Here is a 13367-nt window from a genome sequence, read left to right on the forward strand (position 1 = left end):
GTTAAAAAGCAGCTAGTTAGGGAACTGTAGCCATCAAAAAACTTAGCAGTTACACACTGCAGGCTCTGTAGTATAAAGCTAATGCTGCAGAGCCCACAGCACAGGATGGCAGCCAGCTCCCCAGGAGCCAGTGTATGCCGGAAGCCGTCTTTTAAGCCGGCTCTCAGCATTTACCAGCTCCTGCCTCCCACCCTGCTCCCAGCTCCTTTATCAGAGGCAGCAGCACATGGTGGCAGCCAGCTCCCTGGGAGGAAGGCTGGGAGCCAGCATGTAACTGTTACAGTAACCGATAAGTTCATGCTTATTTAAACAGTTAGACTATTAGATCCCTTGTTTATGCAATGTCTAGCACAATGACTGGGGCTCCTGCATGCTACAATCATACAAGTACATAAAAAATAGTCTGAGAACCACCTAAAAAGTCAAATACTAGTGGAGTTTAAAAGGTTTTTCCTGTGCCAAGCACTTGTAAAGCAAAGGGGCACTCTGAATACGAGCACTGTTAACAGCCAGAATAAAGCCACAACTACACAAGGTCTGCAATAATTCTATAAAAATGATTTTTTAAATCCAGAATCCAGCTGACCAGGTTTTCAAATGAAAGTCAATCAGCCAAACAAAGAAACACAAAGCAGGGGGATTAAAAAATTAATCTAAAGCTGCTTTATAAAGAATGGCTGAAATTATGTCATCAGTAAAACAAGCTCAAGTCTCCGTAACACAGGTCAAACAAGGTGGAGTATTTTTTCCACTAGCAGCCTGTCATCACTGTAGCTCTGACCATGTATTATAACAAGTATGCTCTACCAAAACATTTCCTAGCCTTGACAACAAGAACTAAGATCTTGAAAATGTGTTTTCAAAGACAAGCATTTTACTTCTGGTGAAAACATCAGCAGAATGCTTAATGATTTCTGTCTTGGGCCCAGTGATGGAAAAATAAGATGTGATGTCATAATCAAAATGAATATACTACTAACACTTCTGGATTTGAATAACGATATTAACTGGTTAACACACTATAAAGTCAATTCTCCATGCCTTTGACATTCGCATTTAATATCAATAACTATGAACGGGACAAATCCAGCCTACTTACTTAGTGTCATTAAAAAGGGTCCTACAATGGACAGGTAACTCTTTTTGCTGTTATATATATCTTGGATTCTGTATTTCCACTCCAACTCATCTGATGAGATGAGCTTTTACCCAGGAAAGCGTATGATCCTATACCTTTGTTAGTCTGGTGCCACGAGACTACTCGTTGCTTTTAAAGTTACACACTATCAGGGCTACCTCCTGAGACTTCATTTATGTAACCAACAAAGGTAAAGTAATTTTAAAAGATTATAGGTGTCCTTCTGTCCATTCTCATTTACTGAATGTAGACAAAGTACAGATGTTAACACTAAAAACATGTTGCCAGACTGCTGCACTTCTTCCTTCTGCTAGGTCTTTAGTCAACAGCTGGGCATTTGAAGGTAGATTTGGCACCAGGAGCACCAAGAGCCAGGAAAAGAATAAATTCTTTAGTTGCCTATAAGCCAAAGCTAGGAGTTTGGAAAATGAAAGACAAATTTGAGTTGTTCATTTATTAGCATCAATTTGATGTGGTTAGCATTACTGAAATCTGGGCAGATCCGCATGATCAGAATGTTAAAATCAATTATTTTAACTGGTTTAGGAAAGGTCTGCTGGGAAAAAAGGGAGACAGAGAGGCATTCGGTCACACATGGCATTGCCTGTTCCCAAGCCTCATAGGGAGTCAATGCTTTTGAATGCTTCTTAGGGTACTGATCTATGGATAAAGTACAAGAGGGGCACTAGCAGGGGTCAGCTACAGACACCAAATCACACATGAGAACAGGGTGACCAAATCGCAAGAACAATGGCCTACCAATGGCCCATCTAGCCCCATGACCTTTCTTCTGAGAGTGGCCAGTGCCAGATGCTTCAGAGGGAATGAACAGAACAGGGCAATTAGAGTGAAAATCCTTGAGTGCTAATCTGTAATGTGCAGGGGGAAGAACCTGGTTGTAATGCTGATCTAACCAACACATGTTGGAGGTTTCCTGCTGTCAATACTAAAAATGTCATTGGCATTCGGACTGTGAAGCTGGTTAACTGGTAAGCGGCACCCTTAACAGGTGAGGCTTATCAGTTAAGGTTAACCAGCGGGGCTGCTGTGGATACGGGCTGTGCCAGCACAGCCCCTGACTGCAGCAGGCCTGAGCACCCTGCATTATAAAACTGACAAATCAGATTTAGAACAGAAGGAGGGTCAGGGGGAGGGCTAGTAGCTATGAGATTATGATACTAGGGGTGATAATTGGGGAAGCTATCTTTGTAATGGGTAAGGTAATTGGCATCTTTGTTAAGGCCCATTGGTAAAGTGTCAGATTTAAGCATGAATGACAGTTCTGAGGTTTCCCTTTGTAGTCTGGTGTTAAACTCTCTTTGAAGTACGATACATGTAGTAAGGTCATTAAGACTATGCCCAGGTTAGTTGAAATGAAAAGAAACTGGTTTATCCTTGTGAAGATGTCTGATGTCTGATTTAGAACAATGTTTCCTTAGATCCTGTCCCCTTTTACCCTCCTTTACTTACGCTACATCAATAACATCTTTATGATCTGGACCCATGGCCAAGAAACACTGGATGCATTCCTCATAGATACTAGCCCTCCCCGACCCCCCCTTCTGTTCTAAATCTGATTTGTCAGTTTTATAATGTGTTCACTTTTTTTCATTGTATTCCTTTAGTATATATGGTCAGGCCAATTCTCTTCCAGAATTTGATCTAAGGAAGTGGGTCTGGCCCAAGAAAGCTGATCACCTAATAAACCATCTTGTTAGTCTTTAAAGTGCTACATAGTCCTGTCTTTTGTTTCAGCAAGATAAGACTAACACGGCTACATCTCTATTACTATTTGTCATCTGTGATTTTGAGGATGACTCTTTTAGAGTGGAGTTGGTGGGTGGGAGTACATGAGCGTCTCATGCCATGGATGAGGAATGCAGCCCCTAGGGATGCAGTTCTGATTTCTGTGCTGGAGCAGAAGTGGTGTTTGTAGTTTTGTGATGTAGCAAACAGATTTATGGCTGGGAACAGGTACTGCCACTGTGAAGCTGCATTTCCATTCATGTGCAAAGTGCCTGCTGAAAGTGTCAGCAGCCACATTCTGGCAGCCAGGGAGGTAGGTGGCTGAGATGTCTATGTAACATTGCCCTGCCCCCCCCCATTCTATAGTTTGATGGCCTCTATGCATAGACAGTGTGAGCATGCTCTCACTTGTCTGATGATGTAAAAAGCGCATGCAGTGTTGTTCATCAAGACACAAACTGTCCTGTGTCTTACGAGAGGGAGGAAGTGAAGACATGCATATCTGACTGTCCTGAGTTCTAGGAGGTTGTTGTGTAGACAGGTCTCCGTTGAGGACTGTCTGCTTTGTGCAATGTAGTGGTCTAGGTGTGCTCCCGCCCTCTTCCCCCCCGCCATGAGGGAGGCATGTTTCATGTCATCGCCAGGGAGGGCTGGTAAAAAGGGACATCTACAGACGTTTTCCCTTTTTGTCCACCAGTGCAGGGAGTTTAGCACATTGATGGGCAGAGTTATTACCATATGGAGGTTACGCATGGCTGGTTTGTATATTGAGCTAAGCCATCCTGTAGACACTGCAAGTTCATGGTGCCACAAGGATGCTTGCCGCCAGGTGGCCTAGCAGTTGTAGACAAACTCTGGCTTCTACTGTTGGGTAGATGGAAATTGTCAACATAAGGCGTTTGATGGCGAGGAATCTGGCAGTTGGGAGGGAGACTCTGGCAACGGTTAAGTCAGGAGAGCGCCAATGAATTGTATTTGTTGAGTTGGAATGAGAGTGGGCTTTTGGGTAGTGTGTTGGAGCCCTAGCATGTGGAAGAGAGAAATAATAATTCATGGGACCAATTGGGCCTCTTCATAAGACAAAAATCATAGCTGTAACAATAACATTCACTATCACATAATCAAGACAATATATCCCAGAGGTGTTAATCCTCATTCAATAAGGTTTAACTTAACTCTGTGAAGTTGATTTTAATTCCCAAAGGTTTGCTCAGGATAGTCAGTCTGTCACAGTAGAAATTAACTCAGGACACGTCTATACAGCAGGGCTTAACTCAAAATAAGCTATGCAAATTGAGCTACATCAATTGCGTAGCTTATTTCAAAATAGCATTTTGAGTTTTGGTGCTGTCTACACAGCACTTATTTGAAATAGAGCACTCTTCCTCCAACTTCCCTTACTCCTCATAACATGAGGGTTACAGGGGTCAGAGTAAGAAGTCCTCCAGCTTGACAGTATTTTGACATTATCTTGAAATAACTGCCAGGTGTGTAGACGCGGACTATGTTATTTCAAAATAGCGTTGCTGTGTAGACATAGCCCCAGAGAAGTCCAATGGCCTATGTTACGCCAGAGGTCAGACTAAATGGATGGCAGTGGCCCCTTGTGTCGTTAAAAATCTATGAACCCCTGGATTTTCACAGAAGGGTGAGGTTTTACAAATGTCTCATTTATCTACATGGGCTTGATCCCACAACAGCAGGGAATCCCCAGTCTAAGCTCTGCTTCCTGTCACCTATTCCTTCTTACAAAAATGCGATAGCATCGAGTCACAAGCTAGATTCAACTGTTCTCCATGCACTCTCACCAGCGAAGGACCTCATGACAACTGAATATGTTGGTAAATTAATGTTTGGCAGGTTTAAGTACTTAAAGTCTGAAGACTCAAGTAGTAAATGACCATTCAGTATATGGCATTAATTAGCTCAGCGAAAGAATGGAGGAAAACAGACACGTCAAGAAACCCCATTTGTGGCTGCTTCTGGCAGAGATGAGCTTGAAGAGGGCTCAGAGTGTACTGCAGGAAATGAAAAAAATCTGTTTATGCTAACCAGCTGGGGGAAAGCCATGGCAACCTGACTAGGTCGCTCTGAAATTAAAATGGACATTTTCCTAGTGTTCTATACTCATCTTTCCAGTTTACCCAGAGTATAGCAATCAACATACAGAGCAGGAAGGGTTGTTGGTGTTTTTTATCTGTGCACGCATCAAAGGGTTTTATCTGAATAGCACTTATAAAAATTTAATGAAAGCATTATCTTCCAGGGGTGCAACATAGCAAGGGTGGATCATGATGAGATGAAAGCTTCTTAAAATGCAGCTGTCAACAAAACATTTTTGTATTAATATACCCCTGATCACACTCACTCGCTACACACAGGCACAGATGACAAAACTAGATTAGAAGGAGACGAATTTCATACTGATCTCTGTTTATAATACAGAATTAACTAAGCTCTCAGGACAACACTATTTTAAAATGAAATCACCTATTTACAAACTGAGAATGAAGCTGTAACAGGGTAGCTGGACATAGGAGCGCACAGAAATACCTGACACTATGGGATTAAGCCATTTAACCTCACTGGCAGAGGTTTACATTATTATAAGCAGTTTGGTATTTTCTAGGAAAGTCCTATCTTGTGTGTTCTGTTGTAACTTGGGAGACTGGAATAACTCTAACAGTGCATATCCCTGGTGGGTCCATGCAGAGGCACGGACGATCTGCCGCTAAAGATAAGGTCTTAGTGCAATGAGGCCTTTGGAGGGAGTGGGGAGTATTTTAAGGGGGAAGTTAGGCAACTTCCGGACTTCAAACCAGCTCCCAGAGCCCCCTGATAGGAAGTCATTCCAGACTTTCTGGTTTCCTAAGCTGCTGTGGTCCCACAAGGTGCCCTGCACTTATTCCAGCATTTATGTTCCCACCACTCTTGTTCAGCCACACCTCTCCTGTTCATTCAGACTGGCATTTGCCAAAGGTGGCAAGAATACTGGCTCTCACCAGCTTACCTATCACAGCCACCTTCCGGATGGGCTGAGCTGAGGCAGTTTTCCAGGAAGCTCCAGATGGTGTTGTCCACTTCTGTACTGCTCTCTGTGCAAAGAATGCATACTGCATTGCTTTGGCTTGGCCCGAGGTCACCAGGTAGTGTAAAAACTCTCTCTCCTTCCAAATCCCCTCTGTGAAGGGCAGCTGAACAGAGGCCTTGACGGCTTGGACACACAACTCCGGAGACAGAAACCCCCGGGCCTGTTTTTTCACCTTCTCAAGAGCCTTACGGAAAATGGTGTCCATGTTGGGCAGACTTTGAACTTGCTTCAGACTGAGTCTGCGAGGATTTAATGGCTGACCTGGGTGGGAGAGTAGAGAAATACAGTTACAGAATTGCCAAGCCCACTCGTCTCCTAGTAGGCTACAGAGTTTTGCCCTTTTCTACATGGGAAGTTAATGCACTCTGGACTGGTTGATGCTTCATGAGTGAAGTTTTCTCATGACACCAGAGAGTGGTTTGTATCTGGCACTATCACTCCTCTTCCATTTCCTGACCCATCTCACAATTGTGATTCTCCAGATGCACACTCCTCGGACATTCCAGCCAGGCAAAATCCCCAGCAAGCACTTCTGCTCAAGTTCTGTTCCTCACCTACTCGGGAGCATAAGCCACCAAGCATTTTGTATTCTCTGGGCAAGTGAAAAACCCTTCACATGCCACTTTGCTAACTCCAGTTCCCAGTACTGCATTCACAAAAGGAAAAACTATGTAGCACTTTAAAGACTAACAAGATGGTTGAATAGGTGATGAGTATTAGAGGGGTAGCCATGTTAGTCTGAATCTGCAAAAGCGGCAAGGAGTCCTGTGGCACCTTATAGACTAACAACACTTCTGTTAGTCTATAAGGTGCCACAGGGCTCCTTGCTGCTAATAGGTGATGAGCTTTCGTGGGCCAGACCCACTTCCTCAGATCATATTCTGGAAGAGAACTGGCATGACCATATATACCAAAGGCATATATACACTATATTGGCATATATATACACCATATATGCCAATTCTCTTCCAGAATATGATCTAAGGAAGTGGGTCTGGCCCACGAAAGCTCATCACCTATTCAACCATCTTGTTAGTCCTTCAAGTGCTACATAGTTTTTCCTTTTGTTTTAGCAAGATCAGACTAATACGACTACCTCTCTATTACTATTCTACAGTGCTGCATTAATAATTAATTTACAATGTACTTTGTTTCTTCGGACAACTGAGCGAAGCTTCCAGATCGCAGGCCCTGGTTCTCGTGGGGGACTTTAATCACCCTGACATCTGTTGGGAAACCAATACAGCAGTACACAGGCAATCCAGGAAGTTTTTGGAGAATGTTGGGGATAACTTCTTGACACAAATGCTGAATGATCCGACCAGGGGCCGTGAGCAGCTTGACCTTCTGCTCACAAACAGGGAGGAACTAATAGGAGAAGTGGAGGTGGGTGACAACCTGGGAAGGAGTGATCATGAGATGGTAGATGTCAGGATCCTGACCAAAGGAAGAAAAAAAGTAGTAAAATACACACCTTGGACTTCAAAAAAGCAGATTTTGACTCCCTCAGAGATCTGATGGGCAGAATCCCCTGGGATGCTAACATGAAGGGGAAAGGAGTCCAGGACAGCTGGCAGTATTTTAAAGAAGACTTATTGAAGGCACAGAAAGAAACCATCCCGACGCGTAGCAAGAGAGGCAAGCATGGTAGGAGACTGGATTGGCTCACAGGGAAAATCCTTGGTGAACTTAAGCACAAAACGGAAGCTTACAAAAAGTGGAAACTTGGACAAATGACCAGGGAGGAGTTTAAATGTATAGCTCGAGAATGCCAGGGGGTTATCGGGAAGGCGAAAGCGCAAATGAAATTGCAACTGGCTAAGGATGTGAAGGATAACAAGAAAGGTTTCTACAGGCATGTTAACAAGAAGAAGGTGATCAGAGAGGGTGTGCGGCCCCTAATGGATGAAGGAGGTAACTTAGTGACAGATGATGTAGGGAAAGCTGAAGTACTCAATGCTTTCTTTGCCTCTGTATTCACGGACAAGGTTGGCTCCTGGACTTCTGCGCTAAGTGACGCACGATGGGATGAAGATGGACAGCCCGTGGTGGGTAAAGAACAGGTTAGGAACTATTTAGAAAAGCTAAAGGTACACAAATCCATGGGTCCGGACTTAGTGCATCCGAGGGTACTGAGGGAGTTGGCAAATGTCATTGAGGAGCCTTTGGCTATTATCTTTGAAAAGTCATGAAGATCGGGAGAAATCCCGGATGATTGGAAAAAGGCAAATGTAGTGCCCATCTTCAAAAAAGGGAAGAAGGACGATCCAGGGAATTATAGGCCGGTCAGTCTTACCTCGGTTCCTGGAAAAATCATGGAAGGGATCCTTAAGGAATCCATTTTGAGACATTTGGATGAGAGGAAAGTGATTAGGAATAGTCAGCATGGATTCACAAAGGACAAGTCGGGCCTGACCAATCTGATTAGCTTCTATGATGAGGTAACTGGCTCGGTGGACATGGGGAAGTCAGTGGATGTTATATACCTTGACTTTAGCAAGGCTTCTGATACGGTCTCCCACAATATTCTTACCAGCAAGTTAAGGGAATGTGGATTGGATAAATGGACAGTAAGATGGATAGAAAGATGGCTAGAAGGCCGGGCCCAGTGGGTAGTGATTAACGGCTCGATGTCAGGATGGCGGTCGGTTTCTAGTGGCGTGCCCCAAGGTTTGGTTCTAGGACCGGTTTTGTTCAATATCTTTATTAATGACCTGGATGAGGGGATTGATTGCACCCTCAGCAAGTTTGCAGATGACACTAAGCTGGGAGAAGAGGTAGATACGCTTAAGGGCAGAGATAGGGTCCAGAATGACTTAGACAAATTGGAGGATTGGGCCACAAGAAATCTGATGAGGTTCAACAAGGACAAGTGTAGAGTCCTGCACTTGGGACGGAAGAATCCCAAGCATAGTTACAAGCTGGGGACCAACTAGTTAAGTAGTAGTTCTGCAGAAAGAGACCTGGGGGTTACAGTGGATGAGAAGCTGGATATGAGTCAACAGTGTGCCCTTGTAGCCAAGAAGGCTAATGGCATATTAGGTTGCATTAAGAAGAGCACTGCCAGCAGATCCAGAGATGTCATTATTCCCCTTTATTTGGCTTTAGTGAGGCCACATCTGGAGTAGTGTGTCCAGTTCTGGGCCCCCCACTACGAAAAAGATGTGGACGCATTGGAGAGGGTCCAGCGGAGGGCAACCAAAATGATTAGGGGGCTGGAGCATATGACTTACAAGGAGAGGCTGAGGGACTTGGGTCTGTTAGGTCTGCAGAAGCGAAGAGTGAGGGGGGATTTGATAGCAGCCTTCAACTTCCTGAAGGGAGGTTCCAAAGAGGATGGAGAGAGGCTGTTCTCAGTAGTGACAGATGGCAGAACAAGGAGTAATGGTCTCAAGTTGTGGTGGGAGAGGTCCAGGTTGGATATTAGGAAAAACTATTTCACTAGGAGGGTGGTGAAGCACTGGAATGGGTTACCTAGGGAAGTAGTGGAGTCTCCATCCCTAGAGGTGTTTAAGTCTCGGCTTGACAAAGCCCTGGCTGGGTTGATTTAGTTGGGATTGGTCCTGCCTAGAGCAGGGGGCTGGACTTGATGACCTTCTGAGGTCTCTTCCAGTTCTATGGTTCTAATCAGACACATCCCAGTCAGGGAGCTGGATATGCAGGGTGTTCATGTGAAAGATCTAGGAATGTCATTTGTTCCTATATTATATCTAACTTTGCAGCATGAATTTCCCCAGGCTCCTTTGAGAATATCCAACAGGAATACGCTCTTCACGGGGGTAATAAATTAATAGGCAAGGACAGTTTGCATCCACCCACCAACAAGGGGCTAATCAAACACCACCACCAATGGATGAGTTACTACAAGACACTGTGGAGTTGCTGTGGAGATGGCACAAAGGGATTTCAATTGACCAAAATAAATTACATTTCAGGTACCAAAACTGCCTTCACCCCTCCAAATACAGGAAGCCGAGAGCCACTCTTCAGGCGTTAATTCCATTTTCACTCACGCAAACTCCCCGTGTTCTCAAAAGTTTGTCTGATTGAGAGAAAATAGAAAAAGAACCTCAGAGTCCATCCCATGAATGCTGCTAAGGATTCACATGGTGCTTTGAATCCTCACAGCACAGTACAGACCATTAGGTAATTAGCCTTTCCAGCACCCAGGCTGCACATCCTCACACTGAACACCACCGTGCAGTTCACACTGAGTTGGTACCATGAGAGGTCTCAGCTCAAAGAGAAGCATTTATAGGCCCACACCAGACAGCGATCCCCGGCCTGGTGTCCTGAGAAGTGTATCAGTGACAAAGGCTGGCTGCGTGGGCTTCCTCCAGGGCTTCCTGGCTCCTGCAGCTACAGCCCAGCCATAGGAGTCTACTTGCTTCAACGACGGCAGATTACTAGAGTCTGCCCACCCAGCCCTTCCTCTCTCTCAGCGCCATCCTGGCTCTGAAAGAGCCTGTGCAGCTGCCTTTCTGGCCTGTCAGCCTGAAGACACAGGAGAAGGAAAAGCAGCAGAGTAGCGCCCATCTCCGAATGGCTGATGAAACATCAGTGGAGCCATAACTGTAGCTGTCTAACTAGCCCATCCCAGCTCCAGTTCTTTCTTCAAGCCAAGAGCGCATTTGAGAGAAATACCAGGCACACGAGTATTAGCTTCTCTCAGACCTAGGAACCACCAGGAACAAAAAGCTTTTTTTAAAGTTCAAATGTGTTTAGAAGTTTTTAAAAGAGAATCCAAAAAGAGAAGGAAAAAGTCTCGCTCGTGTGAGCAGCTCAGCCATTCATCAGAGTTTATCTGGAGAAAGATTTCAGACGATCACTGAGCAGAAGCTGTAGGATTTCATTCTGCTCCACCTTTACTCTGAGTTATTCTCCTTTCCTGAATCTACAATTTTTACCTGCAAATCTCAATCCCAGGCCATATATATCCAGTGATTTTCATCTGCTGCTCAAAACCATACTGCAGGGTTTGTGGGTGGCTCTGATAACTGAATACGGCCCATGATACTGATGGGGCCATACTAAAAGATTTTCTATACAATTCTGGTTGATCTGAGTAGGCCTGTGGAAAGAGATGCTACCATATGCTATGGGAGACATTCAGCATGGCCCTCAGGTAGCAACTTTCAGTTGTAATTTGGGATACAGGAGGCCCACGCTTTACGATGGCCCGATTTACGACCCCCCCCTTACGACCTTTTCCGTAAGTGCGGAAGGGGACGAAATCCCCCAACTTGCGTCCTCGGCCCCACATGTATGACGGCGCACAATGCCTGTCATAAATGCGGGCTCAAGTTATGACGCCCCCGACTTGCGACACTATCCCAATAACCGATCGCGTCGCAAGTTTGGGACAGCCTGTATTAGATAGATTACCAGGCAAATAAACCTCCTTGGACTGGTGACACAATGTAAGTATTTAACATCCTGATCAGATTATCATGCATAACCCCCACTAAGACTGTCAAATCTTTGGGAGAGGGACCATTTCTTGCTCTGTGTCTGTACAGAACCTAGCACAACAGGGTTTTGTTCAGTCCTTCACTGGCTCTCCTGTTTACTACCACAATAGAAATAATTGAAAACTATCAGCACCAAATTACTAACAGAGAAATAACTCAAACTTGTGAGAGAGAGAGACCAGCCCACTTGGTTAAGAAACAGTGGAAAGGGCACAGGGCCAGCAGTGTCAGCTCCAGCTCCCCAGAGAACCAAAGAACTCAGGCAATGGAAGCTGAGAAAGATACACGTTACCAGGAGCTATATTCCAGGTCATGCAATTAAAAGGCAAGGGTGTAAAATACAACAATAACTATTGTGACATTAAAAGTAAGAGAAATAAACCGGGTAGGCAAGTGCCTAAATTCTTGAAAACTTCTTGCCCATGGAGGCCAAGAAAAGGCCCAACCCAGCAGTATGATTCCAGCATAATGAACTCCCAGCCTGGGGACAGAAGATCAGCTGCTAGGATTGGTCCCCAGGCCAGCAGAGGCAGGAAGCACATCAAAGGCAGTGCACCCAACCCATCAGAGGGACAAATGCTGCCCCTTGCACTCAATTGCCAGCCTCTGATCAACCCAGGAGCTCAAGAGGGCAGGATCTCTATCCCTCTTTGTCAAGGGCAGTAGGCAGACAATGGTGAGCCACAGCGCAGGACTGAAAAGAGGCTGGGATGTTGGGACCCTACCCAGAGGATGGTGGAGATGTTCCAGAACGCTTGAATCTTTTGACGGGCATCTGCCTCCAGTGGTCACTGAAGAATTGCCATCTGCCCACAGTTGTCCTGCAGTGGTATCATGCCCACACCTATCACTGCACAATTACCACATTTGGCAAATGGACACTCAGGACGTGCTGCGTTGACCCACGTTTGCCTCGGGTTCTGCTTGGCTCCCAGTGTGTCTGGTCTTTGAATCTGAGCTTTGTGCACTATGAGCAAGCAGATATCCAAGTGGCAGTTGAATGTCAATTTTCTGGTGCCATCAAGTGGACAAATTTTGTAATGCAGCTCTAAATTAGGAGCATTGACCTTTCTAAAAAAACAGCCAATGAAAGAACACTCCGGGCTCGTCTACACTGGCCCCTTTTCCGGAAGGGGCATGTTAATTTCACCTATCGTAGTAGGGAAATCCGCGGGGGATTTAAATATCCCCCGCGGCATTTAAATAAAAATGTCCGCCGCTTTTTTCCGGCTTTTAAAAAAGCCGGAAAAGAGCGTCTACACTGGCCCCGATCCTCCGGAAAAGTACTTTGAAGTAGGAATAAGAGCCTCCGGAAAAGGGCGCTTTTTCCGGAGGATCGGGGCCAGTGTAGACGCTCTTTTCCGGCTTTTTTAAAAGCCGGAAAAAAGTGGCGGACATTTTTATTTAAATGCCGCGGGGGATATTTAAATCCCCCGCGGATTTCCCTACTACGATAGGTGAAATTAACATGCCCCTTCCGGAAAAGGGGCCAGTGTAGACGTAGCCTCCATGTATAAATGTCAGATGACACTAAGCTAGAGGGAGAGGGTCGATACGCTGGAGGCAGGGATAGGGTCCAGAGTGACTTAGACAAATTGGAGGATTGGGCCAAAAGAAATCTGATGAGATTCAACAAGGACAAGTGTAGAGTCCTGCACTTGGGACGGAAGAATCCCAAACATTGTTACAGGCTGGGGACTGAATGGCTAAGTAGCAGTTCTGCAGAAAAGGACCTGGGGATTACAATGGATGAGAAACTGGATACAAGTCAACAGTGTGCCCTTGTAGCCAAGAAGGTGAATGGCATATTAACGTGCATTAGGAGGAGCATTGCCAGCAGATCCAGGGAAGTGATTATTCCCCTTTATTCGGCTCTGGTGAGGCCACACCTGGAGTATTGTGTTCAGTTCTGGGCCCCCCA

The 13367-nt window shown here is 45.3% G+C and overlaps 1 protein-coding gene across 2 annotated transcripts in view; it reads right to left on the reverse strand.

Moving 5' to 3' along the window:
• EHHADH (enoyl-CoA hydratase and 3-hydroxyacyl CoA dehydrogenase) overlaps window positions 1–13367 on the reverse strand; it is a 36858-nt gene that overhangs the window by 4740 nt on the left and 18751 nt on the right. For both annotated transcript variants that reach the window (XM_075937358.2, XM_075937357.2), the window contains one exon: window positions 5895–6236. In XM_075937358.2, coding sequence (XP_075793473.2) covers window positions 5895–6236 — 342 coding nt within the window. The remainder of the gene's footprint in view (window positions 1–5894; window positions 6237–13367) is intronic.

This window comes from Pelodiscus sinensis, chromosome 10, assembly GCF_052426305.1.
Source record: "Pelodiscus sinensis isolate ZL-2025 chromosome 10, ASM5242630v1, whole genome shotgun sequence".
In the NCBI taxonomy this organism is placed as follows: domain Eukaryota; kingdom Metazoa; phylum Chordata; order Testudines; family Trionychidae; genus Pelodiscus; species Pelodiscus sinensis.